At 47.1% G+C, this 22,759-nt stretch overlaps 1 protein-coding gene across 1 annotated transcript in view; it reads left to right on the plus strand.

Moving 5' to 3' along the window:
- heatr5a (HEAT repeat containing 5a) overlaps positions 1–22,759 on the plus strand; it is a gene marked incomplete at its 5' end in the record, with an annotated part of 101,205 nt that overhangs the window by 532 nt on the left and 77,914 nt on the right. The window contains 9 exons of the mRNA XM_084308556.1: positions 13–262; positions 795–950; positions 5,808–6,058; positions 6,310–6,421; positions 8,410–8,562; positions 9,225–9,324; positions 10,731–10,840; positions 11,654–11,823; positions 18,582–18,758. Coding sequence (XP_084164682.1) covers positions 13–262; positions 795–950; positions 5,808–6,058; positions 6,310–6,421; positions 8,410–8,562; positions 9,225–9,324; positions 10,731–10,840; positions 11,654–11,823; positions 18,582–18,758 — 1,479 coding nt within the window. The remainder of the gene's footprint in view (positions 1–12; positions 263–794; positions 951–5,807; positions 6,059–6,309; positions 6,422–8,409; positions 8,563–9,224; positions 9,325–10,730; positions 10,841–11,653; positions 11,824–18,581; positions 18,759–22,759) is intronic.

The following is a 22,759-nucleotide window of genomic DNA, read 5'->3' on the forward strand; positions in this document are numbered from 1 at the left end:
CCCCCCCTCCAGGCGTGTGTAGTGTTTATCTCCACCCTGGGGGGCTCGTGGCTGGAGGCCCACTTCCCTGCCCTGCTGTCCCTGCTCATGGAGCTGGTGTCTCACGGCCGTCTCGCCCAGACGCCCGGCGACGTGCTGGTGGTGCGGCGCTGTGTCTCCTTCATCCTGAGGGCCACCCTGGGCTCCCTGCTGGGGGAGAAGGCGCAGACCAACGCCGCCAAGCAGCTCTGCCTGGCCGTGGGGGCGCAGAAACGGGCCGTGGGTGAGGAGAAGAGACTAGAGCTGTCCCCAAGCCTGTTTTTGGGCTTCGAACTTCGTCAGGGTTTTTCGAACGGACTTCGTTTTTTTAATAATAATAAAGAAATAATTCAAAAAAGAATATAAAAAAAATACGTTTTTTTTTTTTTATAAATATCCTCAAACTAAATCCTCAATTTGAAAAAAGTGATTCATCTGATTAAATGAGTCTTTTCTTTTTTGTTAAATCAACTTTCTTTAATGAATATAACTATATCAGTTTTAATACTATAATATTAGTGTAGCCTAATCTTTATCTGCAACAGTGAAGAACAACCCCATTGGTTTAAACAGAATGAATAGACACATACAAAAAATACAAATAAAAATAATAATCATTATTAAAAGTAAAAAATTCGAATGTTGATTTAGAATTCGAATGCCAACGTAATGAACGAAGGTCCGAAAGTTCGAACGTTTGGGCTCAGCCCTAGTTTAGCTCTCAGTGAAAGTAACGTCTCTGTTTAACTCAGTGAAGGTAACGTCTGTGTGTTTAGATGCGGCTCTGACCGATGGCAACGTGGAGACCAGAGTGTCTACGACGGACGTGGCAGCCAGCCAGCATGTCCTGGTGTGTTGTCTGCTGGAGATGGCGAGTATCGTACAGGGACTAGGCTCTACTGCTGCCCCTCTGATCCACGACACCAGTACAGGTAACGCACACACACACGCACACACACACACACACACACACACACACACACACACACACACACACACACACACTGGCTGACTGACTGAGCAAGGAGGAGAGGAGAGGAGGAGTAGAAGCAAAGAGGAGAGGAGGAGAGGAGTAGAAGCAAAGAGGAGAGGAGGAGAGTAGTAGAAGCAAAGAGGAGAGGAGTAGAAGCAAAGAGGAGAGGAGTAGAAGCAAAGAGGAGAGGAGTAGAAGCAAAGAGGAGAGGAGTAGAAGCAAAGAGGAGAGGAGGAGAGGAGTAGAAGCAAAGAGGAGAGGAGGAGAAGCAAGGGGGAGAGGAGTAGAAGCAAAGAGGAGAGGAGGAGAGGAGGAGAAGCAAAGAGGAGAGGAGGAGAAGCAAAGAGGAGAGGAGGAGAAGCAAAGAGGAGAGGAGGAGAGGAGTAGAATCAAAGAGGAGAGGAGGAGAGGAGTAGAAGCAAAGAGGAGAGGAGGATAAGCAAAGAGGAGAAGGAGGAGAAGCAAAGAGGAGAGGAGTAGAAGCAAAGAGGAGAGGAGGAGAGGAGTAGAAGCAAAGAGGAGAGGAGGAGAGGAGTAGAAGCAAAGAGGAGAGGAGGAGAAGCAAAGAGGAGAGGAGGAGAGGAGTAGAAGCAAAGAGGAGAGGCGGAGAAGCAAAGAGGAGAGGAGTAGAAGCAAAGAGGAGAGGAGGATAAGCAAAGAGGAGAGGAAGAGAGGAGTAGAAGCAAAGAGGAGAGGAGTAGAAGCAAAGAGGAGAGGAGTAGAAGCAAAGAGGAGAGGAGGAGAGGAGTAGAAGCAAAGAGGAGAGGAGGAGAGGAGTAGAAGCAAAGAGGAGAGGAGGATAAGCAAAGAGGAGAGGAGGAGAAGCAAAGAGGAGAGGAGTAGAAGCAAAGAGGAGAGGAGGAGAGGAGTAGAAGCAAAGAGGAGGAGGAGAGGAGGAGAAGCAAAGAGGAGAGGAGGAGAAGCAAAGAGGAGAGGAGGAGAGGAGTAGAAGCAAAGAGAGGAGGAGAAGCAAAGAGGAGAGGAGGAGAGGAGTAGAAGCAAAGAGGAGAGGAGGAGAAGCAAAGAGGAGAGGAGTAGAAGCAAAGAGGAGAGGAGTAGAAGCAAAGAGAGGAGGAGAAGCAAGGAGGAGAGGAGTAGAAGCAAAGAGGAGATGAGGAGAGGAGTAGAAGCAAAGAGGAGAGGAGTAGAAGCAAAGAGAGGAGGAGAAGCAAGGAGGAGAGGAGTAGAAGCAAAGAGAGGAGGAGAAGCAAGGAGGAGAGGAGTAGAAGCAAAGAGGAGAGAGGAGGATAAGCAAAGAGGAGAGGAAGAGAGGAGTAGAAGCAAAGAGGAGAGGAGGAGAAGCAAAGAGGAGGATAAGCAAAGAGGAGAGGAGTAGAAGCAAGGAGAGGAGTAGAAGCAAAGAGGAGAGGAGGAGAGGAGTAGAAGCAAAGAGGAGAGGAGGAGAGGAGTAGAAGCAAAGAGGAGAGGAGGAGAAGCAAAGAGGAGAGGAGGAGAGGAGTAGAAGCAAAGAGGAGAGGAGGATAAGCAAAGAGGAGAAGGAGGAGAAGCAAAGAGGAGAGGAGGAGAGGAGTAGAAGCAAAGAGGAGAGGAGTAGAAGCAAAGAGGAGAGGAGGAGAGGAGTAGAAGCAAAGAGGAGAGGAGGAGAGGAGTAGAAGCAAAGAGGAGAGGAGGAGAAGCAAAGAGGAGAGGAGTAGAAGCAAAGAGAGGAGAAGCAAGGAGGAGAGGAGTAGAAGCAAAGAGGAGAGGAGGAGAGGAGTAGAAGCAAAGAGGAGAGGAGGAGAAGCAAGGAGGAGAGGAGGAGAGGAGTAGAAGCAAAGAGGAGAGGAGGAGAGGAGTAGAAGCAAAGAGGAGAGGAGTAGAAGCAAAGAGAGGAGTAGAAGCAAAGAGGAGAGGAGGAGAAGCAAAGAGGAGAGGAGGAGAGGAGTAGAAGCAAAGAGGAGAGGAGGAGAGGAGGAGAAGCAAAGAGGAGAGGAGTAGAAGCAAAGAGGAGAGGAGGAGAGGAGGAGAAGCAAAGGAGAGGAGGAGAAGCAAAGAGGAGAGGAGGAGAGGAGTAGAATCAAAGAGGAGAGGAGGAGAAGCAAAGAGGAGAGGAGTAGAAGCAAAGAGGAGAGGAGGAGAGGAGTGGAAGCAAAGAGGAGAGGAGGAGAGGAGTAGAAGCAAAGAGGAGAGGAGTAGAAGCAAAGAGGAGAGGAGGAGAAACAAAGAGGAGAGGAGGAGAAACAAAGAGGAGAGGAGTAGAAGCAAAGAGGAGAGGAGGAGAAGCAAAGAGGAGAGGAGGAGAGGAGTAGAAGCAAAGAGGAGAGGAGGAGAAGCAAAGAGGAGGAGAGGAGTAGAAGCAAAGAGGAGAGGAGGAGAAGCAAAGAGGAGAGGAGGAGAGGAGTAGAAGCAAAGAGGAGAGGAGGAGAAGCAAAGAGGAGAGGAGGAGAGGAGTAGAAGCAAAGAGGAGAGGAGGAGAAGCAAAGAGGAGAGGAGGAGAAGCAAAGAGGAGAGGAGTAGAAGCAAAGAGGAGAGGAGGAGAGGAGGAGAAGCAAAGAGGAGAGGAGTAGAAGCAAAGAGGAGAGGAGGAGAAGCAAAGAGGAGAGGAGGAGAGGAGTAGAAGCAAAGAGGAGAGGAGGAGAAGCAAAGAGGAGAGGAGTAGAAGCAAAGAGGAGAGAGGAGGAGAAGCAAAGAGGAGAGGAGTAGAAGCAAAGAGGAGAGGAGGAGAGGAGTAGAATCAAAGAGGAGAGGAGGAGAAGCAAAGAGGAGAGGAGGAGAAGCAAAGAGGAGAGGAGGAGAGGAGTAGAAGCAAAGAGGAGAGAGGAGGAGAAGCAAAGAGGAGAGGAGGAGAGGAGTAGAAGCAAAGAGGAGAGGAGGAGAGGAGTAGAAGCAAAGAGGAGAGGAGGAGAAGCAAAGAGGAGAGGAGGAGAGGAGTAGAAGCAAAGAGGAGAGGAGTAGAAGCAAAGAGGAGAGGAGGAGAAGCAAAGAGGAGAGGAGTAGAAGCAAAGAGGAGAGGAGGAGAAGCAAAGAGGAGAGGAGTAGAAGCAAAGAGGAGAGGAGTAGAAGCAAAGAGGAGAGGAGGAGAGGAGTAGAAGCAAAGAGGAGAGGAGTAGAAGCAAAGAGGAGAGGAGGAGAGGAGTAGAAGCAAAGAGGAGAGAGGAGGAGAAGCAAAGAGGAGAGGAGGAGAGGAGTAGAAGCAAAGAGGAGAGGAGGAGAAGCAAAGAGGAGAGGAGGAGAGGAGGAGGAGAGGAGTAGAAGCAAAGAGGAGAGGAGGAGAGGAGTAGAAGCAAAGAGGAGAGGAGGAGAAGCAAAGAGGAGAGGAGGAGAAGCAAAGAGGAGAGGAGGAGAAGCAAGGAGGAGAGGAGGAGAGGAGTAGAAGCAAAGAGGAGAGGAGGAGAAGCAAAGAGGAGAGGAGGAGAAGCAAAGAGGAGAGGAGTAGAAGCAAAGAGGAGAGGAGGAGAAGCAAAGAGGAGAGGAGTAGAAGCAAAGAGGAGAGGAGTAGAAGCAAAGAGGAGAGGAGGAGAGGAGTAGAAGCAAAGAGGAGAGGAGTAGAAGCAAAGAGGAAAGGAGGAGAGGAGTAGAAGCAAAGAGGAGAGAGGAGGAGAAGCAAAGAGGAGAGGAGGAGAGGAGTAGAAGCAAAGAGGAGAGGAGGAGAAGCAAAGAGGAGAGGAGGAGAGGAGGAGGAGAGGAGTAGAAGCAAAGAGGAGAGGAGGAGAGGAGTAGAAGCAAAGAGGAGAGGAGGAGAAGCAAAGAGGAGAGGAGGAGAAGCAAAGAGGAGAGGAGGAGAAGCAAGGAGGAGAGGAGGAGAGGAGTAGAAGCAAAGAGGAGAGGAGGAGAAGCAAAGAGGAGAGGAGGAGAAGCAAAGAGGAGAGGAGGAGAGGAGTAGAAGCAAAGAGGAGAGGAGGAGAAGCAAAGAGGAGAGGAGGAGAAGCAAAGAGGAGAGGAGGAGAGGAGGAGAAGCAAAGAGGAGAGGAGGAGAAGAGAGGAGGAGAGGAGGAGAAGCAAAGAGGAGAGGAGGAGAAGCAAGGAGGAGAGGAGTAGAAGAGAAGCAAGGAGGAGGGGAGAGATGGAGGAGAGAGGGGAGAGATGGAGGAGAGAGGAGTGATGGAGCTGAGAGGAGGAGAGGAGAGATGGAGGAGAGAGGAGTGATGTAGGTGAGAGGAGGAGAGATGGAGGAGAGAGGAGGAGAGAGGAGAGATGGAGGAGGAGAGAGGAGGAGAGAGAGAGGAGTGATGGAGGAGAGAGGAGTGATGGAGGAGAGAGGAGTGATGGAGCTGAGAGGAGGAGAGGCGAGATGGAGGAGAGAGGAGGAGTGATGGAGCTGAGAGGAGGAGAGGAGAGATGGAGGAGAGAGGAGTGATGGAGCTGAGAGGAGGAGAGGAGAGATGGAGGAGAGAGGAGTGATGGAGCTGAGAGGAGGAGAGAGGAGGAGAGGAGAGATGGAGCTGAGAGGAGGAGAGATGGAGGAGGAGAGAGGAGGAGAGAGAGGAGAGATGGAGCTGAGAGAGGAAGGGTGGAGAGATTGTGTGTCTGAAAGTCAGCTGATCAATAGTCTGGAAGAGATACTTTATAAAGCTGTGAGCTGAACGATGACCTCATATTACAAATATCAAATGACCATAAACTCCTTTTTTGTTCCCCTTTCTTTTTCTGTATTGTGTGTGTGTGTGTGTGTGTGTGTCTGTATTGTGTATGTGTTTGTGTCTGTCTGTGTGTATTGTGTCTGTGTTGTGTGTGTGTCTGTGTTGTGTGTATTGTGTATGTGTATGTCTGTCTGTGTGTATTGTGTCTGTGTTGTGTATGTATATGTATTGTGTGTGTGTGTGTGTGTTGTGTGTGTGTCTGTATTGTGTACTGTATGTATTGTGTGTGTGTGTAGCCTTCCTGGACACGGTGATCTCCATCCTCCTTCATCCCAGTGACTCGGCCAGACTGGCCGCCGCCTGGTGTCTGCGCTGCGTTGCCATGGCGATGCCTTCCCAGAGTTCCCCGCTGCTGGACCGCTGCTCGGAGCGCCTGGCGGCACTCAAGTCTTCCCCCGAGGCCGTGGCCGGGTACAGCGGGACTGTCGCCGCCCTGGTGGCTGGAGTACAGCACTGCACGCTGGGAATACCACACAACAAGGGAAAGGTAACCATACACTCATACACACGTGCACACACACACACACACACACACACACACGTGCACACACACACACACGTGCACACATATACACACACACACACACACACATAAAGACACATACAGAAACACGCACACATACATTACACACTCATTGGAACATTTTAACTTTGTGGGGAAAAGTCTGGTTACATTCAGAGTTGTGGTCGCTCCAGCTCACGCTACATACAGTATCATCATCATGTCTGCCTCTCCAGCTGGTGTTGTGTTTGGCTGAGGACCTGCTGCGCTCCGCCACCCAGAACAGCCGTATCTCCATCCAGAGAACTCAGGCCGGGTGGCTGCTCCTCTCCTCTCTCACCACGCTGGGTAGGAAACACCCCACTCTACTGTACTCTACTGTCTCTACTGTCCTATACCGTACTCTACTGTCCTCTACTGTCCTCTACTGTACTCTACTGTACTCTACTGTCCTCTACTGTCCTCTACTGTCCTCTACTGTCTTCTACTGTACTATACTGTACTCTACTTTCCAGCGTTTCCGTTAGCCGGTAATTACCGGTATTTGACCGGCAAAATCTGTTGAAGTCCGACATATGTAATCTCTCCGGTCTTAATGTCCGGTGAAAATAATTCCCTGAGTCTAAGCACAATTTGATTATTTGAATTGTATTAAAATAGGCTAAAATTAAATAGCCTATGCGATGAACGAAACGATCATTACATTTGTTTCCTCGTTGCTTCTAATAATGACAACGACGTTGTCAGCGAGAGCTTACTGCTGGGTGTGCGAACTTTTGTGAAGCTGCAGAGCCGGAGCAGCAGCAGCACAATGCAGTATTCCAGCAGTACTCCAATTCAGCCATTTTCAGCCAATGTTGGGTGGGGGGCGCTGCTGTGCGGTTCCCAGAAAAGAGCCAATAACAGCTAAATGAGCTGCTCTGCAGCGCCATACTCTTTGCAAATAAGTCGTTGCGAGGTGGAGAGAGTCGTCACGCAAACCACGATAATGTTGCCGTCTCTCTGCTTTCTCAGTTCTTCGCTTGATATAATTAATACAAATGTCCAATATAACGGAATTCGTTAGCTCATAAAAATGTGATTATAACAGACTGCTGTTTAGTGTCGGACCGACTGCCCACATACGCGGTCTATTTTATTTCAAGTCAGCAGCAGCACGGAGTATCGAGGGACTTATTTTATTTGGAATATATTAATGACTGTATACGCAAAAGTAGCCTAGTTTTAAGTAATAATATTATAAATCTACATGCCTTGAGGATGACATTCTTTATATAGCCTGCCTATCAATTGTTTTAAAGCTCAATAAACTATGACCGGAATTAATCTCATTTGTCCGGTAGATTGAAATCTTGCAGGTCACGGAGACCGGCAACCATTTTTTCTAACGAAAACCCTGCTACTGTCCTCTACTGTCTCTACTGTACTCTACTGTCCTATACCGTACTCTACTGTACTCTACTGTACTCTACTGTACTATACGCTACTGTCCTATACTGTCCTCTACTGTCTCTACTGTACTCTACCTGTCTCTACTGTACTATACTGTACTCTACCTGTACTCTACTGTACTCTACCTGTCTCTACTGTACTATACTGTACTCTACCTGTACTCTACTGTACTCTACCTGTCTCTACTGTACTATACTGTACTCTACCTGTCTCTACTGTACTCTACCTGTATCTACCTGTCTCTACTGTACTATACTGTACTCTACCTGTACTCTACCTGTCTCTACTGTACTATACTGTACTCTACCTGTCTCTACTGTACTCTACCTGTCTCTACTGTCTCGACTGTACTCTACTGCCTCTACTGTACTCTACCTGTCTCTACTGTACTATACTGCACTCTACCTGTCTCTACTGTACTCTACCTGTATCTACCTGTCTCTACTGTACTATACTGTACTCTACCTGTACTCTACTGTACTCTACCTGTCTCTACTGTACTATACTGTACTCTACCTGTCTCTACTGTACTCTACCTGTCTCTACTGTCTCGACTGTACTCTACTGCCTCTACTGTACTCTACCTGTACTCTACTGTACTATACCTGTCTCTACTGTACTATACTGTACTCTACCTGTCTCTACTGTACTCTACATGTCTCTACCTGTCTCTACTGTACTATACTGTACTCTACCTGTACTCTACTGTACTCTACCTGTCTCTACTGTACTATACTGTACCTGTCTCTACTGTACTCTACCTGTCTCTACTGTACTATACTGTACTCTACCTGTCTCTACTGTACTCTACCTGTCTCTACTGTCTCGACTGTACTCTACTGTCTCTACTGTACTCTACTGTACTCTCTCTGTGTGTGCCCCAGGCCCTGCGGTGGTAGAGCACCACCTGGCCCGTCTCCTCCTCCTGTGGAAGTGTGTGTTTCCTCCGTCCATCAGAGAGCTGGACATGGAGCTGCGTAGAGGGGACTACTTCACGTGGCAGGTTACACTAGAGGGCCGTGCCGGGGCGCTGTGCGGTCAGTGACACACACTACTCACTGTATGCTCCTGTGTGTGTGTGTGTGTGTCTGTGTGTCCCCTTCATGTGGGAATGAAAGACATTAACCCTTTCACTGCCACAATACACAGACGGTTAACCCTTTCACTGCCACACGACAGAAGGTTAACCCTTTACTAGTGAAAGGGGTAGAGCCATGAAGAAGGGCTCACAGCTCCATCCCAGATGGGATCTTAGGATAAACGATTATAATGTCTTTAACCTGTTGTGGTTCATCTTGTCCTTCAGTCGTCCTCTACCAGCTAATCTAAACAGTGTTGTGGTTCAGTTTAGGGCTGCACCGATCCCACTTTTTCAGTCCCCATACCCATACCTGGGGTTTGGGTATGGGCCGATGCCCATTGTTCAATTAATAAACTGTATTGCCTCACTGTGTGGAAGAGACTGGGATCATTATTTTGTGCAAGGCAACATCAGGCTTGACTTAAAACATTACTTTCCTAACTTAGTGAAACAAAATGTAACAAATTAACACATTTACATACAGGTAAATGTACTGAATTTTGTAATACAATTGATTGCATAAAGCTAGCTATTTTAGTCATATCGGGGCCGATATCACTCTGGGATGGGTGCATCCCTAATCTAAACAGTGTTGTCGGCCTCTCTCTCTCCCTGCAGCCATGAAGAGGCTCGTCCTCCACTGCAAGGAGCTGCTCACCGACGACGTCATCAGCCGACTCCTGACGCCATTGGCCTGCGCCGTGGCTCTGCTCACCAAGTGAGTCTCTGAGTGACTCGGGCCACCGTGAACATCAGCTGATGCACCAGGCCATGGTGGAGGAGCTCTCTCGGTTAACCCTGTCACTGCCACACTACAGAAGGGTTAACCCTGTCACTACCACACTACAGAAGGTTAACCCTTTCACTGCCACACTACCAAAGGGTTAACCCTGTCACTACCGCACTACAGAAGGTTTAACCCTTTCACTACCACACTACAGAAGGTTTAACCCTTTCACTACCACACTACAGAAGGTTAACCCTTTCAGTACCACACTACAGAAGTTTAACCCCTTCACTACCACACTACAGAAGGTTAACCCTTTCACTACCACACTACAGAAGGTTAAAGGAAAACTCCAACATTTTGGGAAATTAGCTTATTTAACATCTTCCCTGGAGTTAGACAAGAAGATACATACCTTTTTTGTCTCTGTGCGTGCATTTAGCTTTGGGAACAGACGCTCTGTTAGGATAGCTTAGCTTCATCACTGGAAGTGGGGGGGGGGGCGGAGCCTGACGTTCCCTACAGGGTCTTACAGTCACCAAATACAACTCCAAAACGTTCCTGTAAACCTGTGTATTCACCACCTGGAGAAATAAAAAATAATTGAATTAGACAATTACGTTTTATAAGCAAATATACTCTGAACTATTTTTTGCCTAACCACTCGAGTCTCTGGGCGCAGTCAGTGGTTTCAACGTGAAGCCGTGTTTGTTGATATTATCATTCCTTCAAAGGATCTGAACCGATTGAAGTTTATGGATACCATGACTTAAAATCCTCTTACCTTGACGATTAAAAGCCTCCCCAATTTAGAAAACAGTAATCCAATGGCTGGTATTGATAATATAATACTAACTACTGCACGCTCGGAGCTAACCGGAGCTAACACAGAACAGGATGGTAAAGCAAATATAATGACTTCCTTTCTGGGGTTTTCAAAATAAAAGTGCAACGTTTATAGCAGCGGAAAACATTTATTTTGTACATTATCTAACGTTAACACGAACCTAAACTAATGTTACAACTAACCTAAAGTTAGTTTAGGTTCGTGTTAACGTTAGATAATGTACAAAATAAACGTTTTCCGCTGCTATAAACGTCACACTTTTATTTTGAAAACCCCAGAAAGGAAGTCATTATATTTGCTTTACCATCCTGTTCTGTGTTAGCTCCGGTTAGCTCCGAGCGTGCAGTAGTTGGTATTATATTATCAATTCATTGTCTTGTATGTCCGCAGAAGTACAGCATATCCAATTACTGTTCATATTTCAATGCTAGGCGCCGTATGTGTGATGATGTATATCAAACCAAGTATTAAAAGTGTGTGTGTGTGTGTGTGTGTGTGTGTGTGTGTGTGTGTGTGTGTGTGTGTGTCCCTCCCTCCCTCCCTCCCTCAGGGTGCCTTCTCTGATCAAGTCGTATGGAAGTCCTATTAAAGTGTGGTCAGTGGTCTACAGACTGAGAGTCTATGAGGTTCTGTCTCTGTTGCCTCCCATCATCTACCAAGGTACCGTCCCGCCTTCACCTTTGACCTCACTCTTTCTTCATGCCCCCCTGCCGATTGGTTGGTTGGTTTGTTTGTTCATTCACTCACGGTTAGGGCTGTACTGTACGTACCGAATAGTTCGAAGCTTCATTCATAACGTTGACGTTCGAATTATAAATCAACATTCGAAATGTTTTTTTATTATTATTATTATTATTATTTTTAAACCAATGGGGTTTTTCTTCACAGTTGCAGATAAAGATCACTTTCGTACCAACCGTAAGCCCTTATTGGATTATTTATGTTGATGAAACTGACTAGTTATATTCAATAAAGAAAGTTGATTTAATAAAAAAAAAACGAATTTAATCAGATTAATCACTTTATTCAAATTGAGGATTTTGTTTGAGTAAAAGATAAAAAAAAAAAAAAAAACAGTTAGGATTGACGACAGACATTAGAAGCGTCATTTGAATACTTCAATAGAAGCTTCGAATGTAAAAAAAAATAATATTACGTTCGGTACAGCCCTACTCCCGGTAACCGGCTCACACCCGAGTGGTGTTGAAATCACAGATCTTTTTATTTATTTGTTTGTAATTTTACAGAGGGGCAATGCACACTAACCAACATGTTCCTCTCTCTCTCTCTCTCTCTCTCTCTCTCTCTCTCTCTCTCTCTCTCTCTCTCTCTCTCTCTCTCTCCCTTTCTCTCTCTCTCCTCTCTCTCTCTCTCTCTCTCTCTCTCTCTCTCTCTCTCGTTCTCTCTCCCTCTCTCCCTCTCTCCCTCTCTCCCTCTCTCCCTCTCCCCCCCCCCCCCCCCACCCTAACCCAGAGAGTTTCGGGGTGGTCATGAAGCAGCTGGTGTCGGACCTGTCGGGTCAGGACAGTGTGTTCCAGCAGTGTTCAGAGCTGACCCTGCTCCCAGCCCTCTGTCACCGAGACGACCTGCCTCTGTTAGGACCGGCCCTGCAGGACGTGGACCACAGATATATAGAGGAGCAGGTAACTGTTAGGACCGGGGGCCCTGCAGGACCACAGATATATAGAGGAGCAGGTAACTGTTAGGACCGGGGGCCCTGCAGGACCACAGATATATAGAGGAGCAGGTAACTGTTAGGACCGGGGGCCCTGCAGGACCTCAGATATATAGAGGAGCAGGTAACTGTTGGGACCGGGGGCCCTGCAGGACCACAGATATATAGAGGAGCAGGTAACTGTTAGGACCGGGGGCCCTGCAGGACCACAGATATATAGAGGAGCAGGTAACTGTTAGGACCGGGGGCCCTGCAGGACCACAGATATATAGAGGAGCAGGTAACTGTTGGGACCGGGGGCCCTGCAGGACCACAGATATATAGAGGAGCAGGTAACTGTTAGGACCGGGGGCCCTGCAGGACCACAGATATATAGAGGAGCAGGTAACTGTTAGGACCGGGGGCCCTGCAGGACCACAGATATATAGAGGAGCAGGTAACTGTTAGGACCGGGGGCCCTGCAGGACCACAGATATATAGAGGAGCAGGTAACTGTTAGGACCGGGGGCCCTGCAGGACCACAGATATATAGAGGAGCAGGTAACTGTTAGGACCGGGGGCCCTGCAGGACCACAGATATATAGAGGAGCAGGTAACTGTTAGGACCGGGGGCCCTGCAGGACCTCAGATATATAGAGGACCAGGTAACTGTTAGGACCGGGGGCCCTGCAGGACCACAGATATATAGAGGAGCAGGTAACTGTTAGGACCGGGGGCCCTGCAGGACCACAGATATATAGAGGAGCAGGTAACTGTTAGGACCGGGGGCCCTGCAGGACCACAGATATATAGAGGAGCAGGTAACTGTTAGGACCGGGGGCCCTGCAGGACCACAGATATATAGAGGAGCAGGTAACTGTTAGGACCGGGGGCCCTGCAGGACCACAGATATATAGAGGAGCAGGTAACTGTTGGGACCGGGGTACCGGGGCATACAGTGAAATGCGGTGGTCATGTCCACATCGATTGTGCAATAATACTAATAATAAAATAGACATACAAAAAAAAAACTGGTAATAATAAGAAGACATAAGATGTGCATGATAAAAAATTAGGGATCTTCGATATTATCGGCCGATATTGGCATTAAAATGTCAAAATGGCCTACAGCTACACCTACAATGAAAATTCAAGCCTTTTTACTTATTATTATTATTATTATTATTATTATTATTATTATTATTATTATTATTATTATTATTATTATTATTATTATTATATTTTTGTTTTTTGCTTGGTTTTTTTCTTCTTTTTTTCTTCTTCTATTATTTCATTTTTAATTTATTTGTTATTATTACCGTTATTGTTATTTTTCTTGTATATGTAAGTGGGGACGAGTATGGATGGATATTAGATGTATACCAGTCCAGGATCTATACTGCTGCTCACCCCTTTGTTTGTGTTTATGTCTCTTGTTTTTTGTATGGGTGATGGGTTAAAAAAAAAAAAAGTGTCAAGATTTAAGATAAGATAAGATATTCCTTTATTGATCCCCTTGGGGAAATTCAGGCATCATAGCAGCATGGGGGGGAGGGGGGGAGGGGTACAGGTAGTAAAACAACACAGTATACAGGTGGTAAAAGACAACACAGGCAGTGTAAACAATTTGATCAATATGGTCAATATAATTTACTATCTGACTAGCTGAGGAATATTCACATTATTCACAGTGTCACATGAGGTGCAGTATGCAAGAGGTAGTGTTATAATAATTTACTATCTACTGAGTATACATTAATCAAAGTACCAGGGTAGTCTACTTTGTCCCCCTTGGGTTCCTATAAGTCCCAGGTCAATGTCTGGTAGCAGTCGCTGTCGCTGCCCCCTGTTGTGGGGCCTGGAGGCTGCTAGTCGCTGCCCACTGTTGTGGAGCCTGATGGCCGCTGGTATGAAGGACTGTCCGAGGCGGTTAGTTGAGTGTCGGGGGGGGATGAGTCTGTGGCTGAACGAGCTTCTCATCTTGACTAGCTCGTCGTAGAGGGGGTGGTAGGGGTTCTCCATGATGGCATCCAGCTTCCTTATCATCCCCCTCTCTACCATCACCTCAAGTCTAGGTAGCTCGACTCCCACCACAGAGCTAGCCTTCCTCACCAGCTTGTTGAGCTTGTTGGTGTCCCTTGAGTTGATGTAGCCTCCCCAGCATGCCACAGCATAGAAGAGGATGCTGGCCACAACAGACTGGTAAAAAGACTGCAGCAGTTTGTTGCACACATTGAAGGACCTGAGTCTCCTCAGGAAGAACAGCCTGCTCTGTCCCTTCCTGTAGAGGGCCTCTGTGTTGTCCGACCAGTCCAGTTTATTGTTCAGGTGTACCCCAAGGAACTTGTATGAGTCCACCATCTCCACATCCACCCCTCGGATGGAGATGGGAATCGGGGGGGGCCTCTTCTTGCCCCTCCGGAAGTCCACCACCAGCTCCTTGGTCTTACTGGTGTTGAGTTGGAGGTGGTTGCTGTCGCTCCACCCCACGAAGCTCTCCACCAGGGCTCTGTACTCCTCCTCATCATCGTCGGTGATGTAGCTTACGATGGAGGAGTCGTCTGAGAACTTCTGCAGGTGGCACCCGCTGGAGTTGCGGCAGAAGTCTGAGGTGTAGAGGGTGAAGAGGAAGGGTGACAGCACAGTTCCCTGGGGGGCGCCGGTGTTGCTCACCAGTACGTCAGACTGACTGTCCTTTAGTCTGACGTACTGTGGCCTCTCAGTGAGGTAGTCCTTGATCCAGGCCACCAAGCCGTGCTCCAGCTGCATCGCAGAGAGCTTCTCCGCTAGCAGTGACGGCTGGATGGTGTTGAAGGCGCTGGAAAAATCAAAGAACATGATCCTCACTGAGCTGCGCGGCTTTTCCAGGTGCGTGTACGCTCTGTGGAGCATGTAGATGATGGCATCCTCCACCCCGATGTTTGCCTGGTATGCAAACTGCAGGGGGTCGAGGGAGTCACGCACCAGGGGCTTGAGGTGTTGCAGGACCAGTCTCTCAAACGTCTTCATGACGTGTGACGTCAGAGCGACTGGCCTGTAGTCGTTGGGGGTGCTGGGACGTCCCTTCTTGGGCACCGGGACAATGCAGGAGGTCTTCCAGAGCTGGGGCACCCTCTCCAGCCTCAGGGAGAGGTTGAAAAGATGCTGGAGCGGTGCTGCCAGCTGCTCTGCACATACCTTGAGCACCCTGGGATTGGTGTTGTCCGGTCCTCTGGCCTTGTTCACATTAATTTTGGAGAGCTGCCTACTGACCTGACTGGTTGTGATCGTCAGGGTTGGGGGTGGTGGGCAGTCTGCTGGTGTTGGGGGTGGGGTGCCGTTGCTGATGGGTGTGGGGGGGTGGGGGGTGGGGGGGCTGCTTTGTAGGTGTGATCTGGTGCTGGTGTCGATGGGTGGGGGGAGGGGTGTGGGGAGGCCACTCTGGTCAAAGCGGTTGAAGAACGTGTTGAACTCGTTTGCACGCTCTGGAGGGCCCTCCACAGCTGTGCCCTGCTGTTTGAAACCAGTGATCTTCCTAACCCCCGCCCACACCTCCCTGGTGTTGTTGGCCTGTAGTCTGCCCTCCAGCCTGTCCTTGTAGCTGACCTTGGCTGCCCTTAGCTCTTTTTTGAGCTCCCTTTGGACAGCCCTGGCCTGCTCAGTGTCCCCTGCCATGAAGGCCCTCTTTTTCCTGTTTAGCAGGTGTTTAATGTCCTTGCTAATCCAGGGTTTATTGTTTGAGAAGCAGCGTACCCTCTTTGTGGGTACGATGCTCTCCTCACAGAACCTGATGTAGTCTGTGATGCAGTGGGATAGTCCATCAATGTCATCACCGTAAGCCCTCTCAAACATATCCCAGTCCGTCGACCTGAAACACTCCTGTAGCTCCTCCTCGACGTCGTCAGACCACTGTGGGACAGACATGGTGGTCGGAGGCTGTCTCTTAATGAGAGGCGTGTATGTGGATACAAGCCTCACAAGGTTGTGGTCTGACTGGCCGAGGGGGGGCAGGGAAGTCGCACTGAAAGCCTCCTTCACGTTAGCATACAGGAGGTCCAGAGTTTTGTCTCCCCTGGTTTTGCAGGTGACATACTGGGTGAAGTTTGTCAGGGTCTTGTTCAGTCTGACATGGTTGAAGTCCCCATTGATAAAAATAAATGCATCCGGGTGTTTTGTCTGAAGCGCCGCGACGGTGGAGTGTATGACGTCACTCGCCTGCGCCGCCGCCGCGCTGGGAGGGATGTAAACAGTGAGAGCCAGGACGTGTGTTATTTCTCGCGGTAAATAGTATGGCCGCAGACTCAGTGCCAATAGTTTAATGTCGGGGGAACAGATACGTTCCTTAATGGTGATGTGCCCCGGGTGGCACCATTTGGAGTTCACAAAGACAACAAGCCCTCCGCCTCTCCGCTTGCCGCTCTGTTTACTCCGGTCGGCGCGCACCACCGTGAAGCCCTCCTGTTCTATTGCACTGTCCGGGATGTTCTCGTTCAGCCAGGATTCGGTGAAGCACAGTAGGCTTGCCTCCTTGTACTCACGCTGGTTGATCATCAGGGCTGAGAGCTCGTCGGTCTTGTTGACCAGCGATCGCACGTTCCCCATGACGACAGCGGGCAGGTAAGGCTTGAATCTCCTTCTGTCCTCTCTCCTGTCCTTCACGCTCGTGCCAGCTCGATTTCCCCGTCTGCGAATCCTTATTTCGGCTGGTAGATTCCTCGGTGGTTCTGCAACTCTGTTTCGAAAGCAGAGGAGAGCCTCCCTCGGGTAAACCAGCCCGCCGTTGTTGCTGTTGTTGTTGTTGTTGTTGTGCTGCCGCGGGTAAACCAGCGGGTAAACCAGCCCGCCGCCGGTGTTGTCCATTGTTCAGAGCTGTGCTCGACCGAACTTTCCTAACTCAGCTAACTTCACAGAAGTTGTTACAAATGCCTTAACTTGGTCTAAAGCAACGCACAGTCACTTATACACCTATTATGTAAGTATAATCACAAAAAGAATAATTAAGAAAGTAGTAAACACGATAAAAAGTAGAGGGGGTGGGAGCTGCTATGAAAAGGCTGCCACTCTCCTCGGCGCCAACTACAGTACAGTAGTTAAAATATGCGTATGTACATTTGTGTGTGTAAGTATGGATATGTGCAGTTATGTATGTGGGTACACATACTATACCTAAATGGAAAATGACTTTCTTTGACACAATAAAGTATAAAAAAAATAAATAAAAAATAATGTGATATCGGAAAATATCGGTATCGGTTTAAAAAAAATTATTATTTTTTTTTTAACATTTATTTACCCAGGCAAGCAAGTAAGAACAGATTCTGATTTTATTTATTGTCAAAAGTATGCATAATGTTGTGTTAATTCCACGACAAGAGATATGTAATGTTAATTACCTGAAATTATTCAGTTTTGGGGGGGGGGGGGGAAACCCTGCATATATCGGTATCGGTTGATATCGGTATCGGAAGTTAAGAGTTGGACAATATCGGTATATCGGTATCGGTAAAAAAGCCAACATCGAGCATCCCTAATAAAAATAGACATTCTAAATTCCTGAGAAGGCACTGGGTCCTATGTACACTACTACTATACAATATACAGTTTTAACTCTGTCATTATGCTATACTTACTACATCTAAACTATACTATACAAGAACCACATTGGTTCTTTCCTTGAAGTGACCTTTGTATTCCTCATTCCAAGACATGGACCACAGATGTATAGAAGAGTAGGTAAGTGTTAGGACCACAGTACAACGAAAATAAATTTGGCATCCAACCAGAGTGCAAATGTAACAGTAAAGTGCGATAGTAATATACAATGTACAGGTGATTTAAACTGGGTATATTAATAATAATACATTAGTACTACTGGGTGTAGTGCTACTCAGATGTACAGTATGTACATAGTTGTAACAAGTACACTTTCAAACACAGTGTTCAAATGTCTTCCAGCTAAATCACCTGCAAACAAAATCACTTTGACGATCAGTCAAGCGATCAAGTTAACATACAATCATTACTGTTGACGAATAATAATTTATTGAACAATCAGATTAGATTATGTAGATTTAGACTATTGGATTATTAGATTATATAATCTATAATCAATCCTTCATACCAGCGGCCATCAGGCTCCACAACAGTGGGCAGGGACTGACATCCAACTAGAACTGATAGGAACCTAAAAAGGACAATAACATACTGTACCTTATGTGAATACTGTGATACTGTGAATACTGTATATTTCAGTTAGTTAGATAGTAAATTATATTGACTTATTTGTTTACACTGCTTGTGTTGTTTTTACTACCTGTACCCTCCCCCTCCATCCCCCATGCTGCTATGATACCGAATTTCCCCGAGGTGATCAATAAAGGAATATCTTATTTTATCTTATAATAATAATAATAATAGATTTAATTTATATAGCACACTTTAAACTCAGTGAGCTCTCAAGTTCACAGCAGAAGGAAATTTTTATTAAAAAAGATTAAATAAAAAAAGGTTTAAAACAAGAAAACATTCAAATGAATAAAATAAAAAGATAAGAATAAAAAAGAAAAAGGTTTAAAACATTAATACAAATTAATTAAAAAAAAAACTTGGAGGGCAGAGTAATATAGATGGGTTTTAAGGCTGGCCTTGAAGGCAGCAATGGACACTTTATCTTAATAAGCTACTGTCCATCCAGTATCTTTAGAAAGCGAAAGGTTTTTACGCCGACTAGATCAGAATCCCAATCCAGTTGTGACCCTCTGTCCTCAGCTCCACGGCAGCAGCGTGGGAGGTGGCGCCCTGGAGCACGACCCGTTCACCATCTGTGAGAAGACCCTGGAGGTCCCGGCCCCGCTGCCCCCCGCCGTGGCCCTCAGTGCCGCCGCCGTGCAGCTGTTCGGGGTTCTGTTCCCTCACATCATCGTGGCGCAGAGGTGCGCCCTACTCGTTAATTAGCCACTATGTTATTAACCCTTTCACTGCCACACTACAGAAGGTTAACCCTTTACTATCACACTACCGTGTGATAGTAAAGGGTTAACCTTCTGTAGTGTGGCAGTGAAAGGGTTATCCTTCTGTGTATTGTCACAGTGAAAGGGTTAACCGTTTGGTAGTGCGGCAGTGAAAGGGTTAATGTGCCTTGACCAAGTAAGCTTTTCATCCATAACCACGCCCAACAACTTGGCCTCTCTAACCTGCTCAATATTAGCAGCACCATTCAACACAATATTTTAGTTCCTGATCCGTTCGCAATTTATTTCTAGAGGCCAGCATGATAGTCTTTTGTTTTTGAAACATTTAACTTTAACTTGTTTTCAGTAACCCAATTAGAAACCAGCATTAACTCTTCTTGGAGCAACGTATTAACCAAGTTATCTTTCTCTGCAGAGACATACATTGTCGCAAAGGCAACTTCCTTGGGGGACTCCACATTGAAGGGTTTCCATATCTGAAAGTGTCCCATTAAACGGTACCATTTGTTGTCTGTTAACACATTGGTCGCCAAGATCGCTTTTCAGCGTTATTGCCCGCCATGCGTTAACCGCCAAGATCGCTGTACAGCGTTTTTTAGATCAATATTTCATTTTTTCGCCATGGCATTCATAATTCATCCACCCAACCCCGATGCCCTAGCGGGACCCTAGATGGGACTGCAACGGCTCAATACCGCCGCCTGGTGGATGGTCGGGCGAGTTACACTCTCGCAAAAACCGGAAGTGCCATCGGTGCATCGAGGAAATTCCTCTGGCAGTCACATCTCGCTACGGGACTCCTGACAGACACTATAGTACGCTATAGTATAGTACTATAGATCGCTTTCTAAACGTAATAATCGATATGATTTCGGCGTTTATTGCGCCATACAAACCGGAAATGGACCTAGGCGATCGGTGTCGAATAATTGGGATCTTTCACCGCCAGTCTCATCGGCCCACGGTAAGGGGACAGTAACATTATTTTCAGCCCGATTGTGCGTTTCCTTGTTTGTAATCAGTCTGATCAATATATCACCCATACTACATAAAGCCGTTACTGATGATCAAGGAATTATAAACGACCCCCCCCCCCTTTCCTCCACGCATGATGAAGCATAATGTATACCGATCATATACATTTGAATTTTTTAATATAGCGTGTATGGGAAAGAAACGGCAATCGATAATCTATCATATGCGTTTGGGCCTATAACTAGCGTTTTTGGAATTACAGCAGAAAAGATTAAAAACATACTTATATTCTTGACTGTATTAACACAACAATGTGTGAATGAAAAAGTATAACGTTCCCACATCCTGAACGATAGATAATCGATGTTGAATGGGCCATAGTAATGTCAATATAGCAATACAATTTAAAAAGTTATAGCCCTGCAAAGAAGGGGAACATCTCCATAGGCTTTCAACGGTGGCAGAGAGTGGTATGAGATGGGCACAACCCCCGGCGGTCAATGTGTTAACCAAGTAACTATTCATTAATTTAATAGAACATTCATTGGTGTGTGTGTGTGTGCGTGTGTGTGTGGGTGGTCTCTCGGTGGGAAAACGCACTGAAGGATGTCACGGCGACGGCTCTCTTATTGGCTGTTGCTGCTCGAAGGTGGAACACACGTTATCGCCCTTCGGAGAGCGCTATCGGGAGGTTTAACACTATAGAATATGAGCTTTAACATCATAGAATATGAGGCGTGGCCACAAGAGGTTTAACACCATAGAATATGAGGAGCGGCCTGCCACAAGAGGTTTAACACCATAGAATATGAGGAGCGGCCACAAGAGGTTTAACACCATAGAATATGAGGAGCGGCCACAAGAGGTTTAACACCATAGAATATGAGGAGCGGCCACAAGAGGTTTAACACCATAGAATATGAGGAGCGGCCACAAGAGGTTTAACACCATAGAATATGAGGCGCGGCCACAAGAGGTTTAACACCATAGAATATGAGGAGCGGCCACAAGAGGTCGTTTAACACCATAGAATATGAGGAGCGGCCACAAGAGGTTTAACACCATAGAATATGAGGAGCGGCCACAAGAGGTTTAACACCATAGAATATGAGGAGTGGCCACAAGAGGTTTAACACCATAGAATATGAGGAGCGGCCACAAGAGGTTTAACACCATAGAATATGAGGAGCGGCCACAAGAGGTTTAACACCATAGAATATGAGGAGCGGCCACAAGAGGTTTAACACCATAGAATATGAGGAGCGGCCACAAGAGGTTTAACACCATAGAATATGAGGAGCGGCCACAAGAGGTCGTTTAACGCCATAGAATATGAGGAGCGGCCACAAGAGGTTTAACACCATAGAATATGAGGAGCGGCCACAAGAGGTCGTTTAACGCCATAGAATATGAGGAGCGGCCACAAGAGGTTTAACACCATAGAATATGAGGAGCGGCCACAAGAGGTTTAACACCATAGAATATGAGGAGCGGCCACAAGAGGTTTAACACCATAGAATATGAGGAGCGGCCACAAGAGGTTTAACACCATAGAATATGAGGAGCGGCCACAAGAGGTCGTTTAACACCATAGAATATGAGGAGCGGCCACAAGAGGTTTAACACCATAGAATATGAGGAGCGGCCACAAGAGGTTTAACACCATAGAATATGAGGGGCGGCCACAAGAGGTTTAACACCATAGAATATGAGGAGCGGCCACAAGAGGTCGTTTAACACCATAGAATATGAGGAGCGGCCACAAGAGGTTTAACACCATAGAATATGAGGAGTGGCCACAAGAGGTTTAACACCATAGAATATGAGGAGTGGCCACAAGAGGTTTAACACCATAGAATATGAGGAGCGGCCTGCCACAAGAGGTTTAACACCATAGAATATGAGGAGCGGCCACAAGAGGTTTAACACCATAGAATATGAGGAGCGGCCACAAGAGGTTTAACACCATAGAATATGAGGAGCGGCCACAAGAGGTTTAACACCATAGAATATGAGGAGCGGCCACAAGAGGTTTAACACCATAGAATATGAGGAGCGGCCACAAGAGGTTTAACACCATAGAATATGAGGAGCGGCCACAAGAGGTCGTTTAACGCCATAGAATATGAGGAGCGGCCACAAGAGGTCGTTTAACACCATAGAATATGAGAGGAGTTCTCTGACAGAGTGGAGATGGTCTCCCCACTTGTATTCTCTTTTCAGGCTCAGGCAGCAAATCATTCCGTTTAGTTTTTTGTTTATCCCAACGGTCCAAGTAGGAGGATTTAATTCGTTCAATCATTTGGTTTAGTCTGGTTTTCCGTTGGTAAGCGGTGCTGGTTCTGAAGGTCCGGGAGGTTTGGCCCTGGAGACCTTCTGAACCAGCTGGTGTGGTGGACTCGGTGGGGGGTTCTGCTCTGGGGACAGAACGGTGCTTTGTATTGCGGGGGACGGCTGGAGACCGGATTGTAGACGACTCCAGAACCTCTGTTGGGGGTTCGGGCTCTCGGGACAGAACGGTGCTTTGTATTGGACGGACCGCAGGGGGTTGTAGACGGTTCCAAAATGTAAGAGCTCTTTTTTTGCACATTTATTATTAAAAGGAAAGAGCCAGGCTCCACTGTCCTGTGAACTCTGATCTTTCTACAAGACGTTTGACTGTAAAACCTCTACTGGGTTTATTACAGGACACCACACTTCACTTCCATATAAGGCAGTCTGTGATATCACATGATAAAATATTTTGCACCAGATTTTTACCAGATTTCTCTCTCTCTCTCTCTCTCTCTCTCTCCTCCCTTTCTCTCCCTCCCTCCCTGTCTCTCCCTCTTTCTTTCTCCCTGTCTCTCTCTGTGTCTCTCTCTCCCTCTATCTCTCTCTCTCTCCCTCTCTGTCTCTGTCTCTCTCTCCCTGTCTCTCTGTCTCTCTCTCTCTCTCTCCCTCCATTTCTGTCTTTGTCTCTCTCTCTATCTATCTCTTTCTCTCCTCCCTCCCTGTCTC

Source organism: Notolepis coatsorum (assembly GCF_963971535.1).
Source record: "Notolepis coatsorum genome assembly, chromosome: 2".
Taxonomy (NCBI): domain Eukaryota; kingdom Metazoa; phylum Chordata; class Actinopteri; order Aulopiformes; family Paralepididae; genus Notolepis; species Notolepis coatsorum.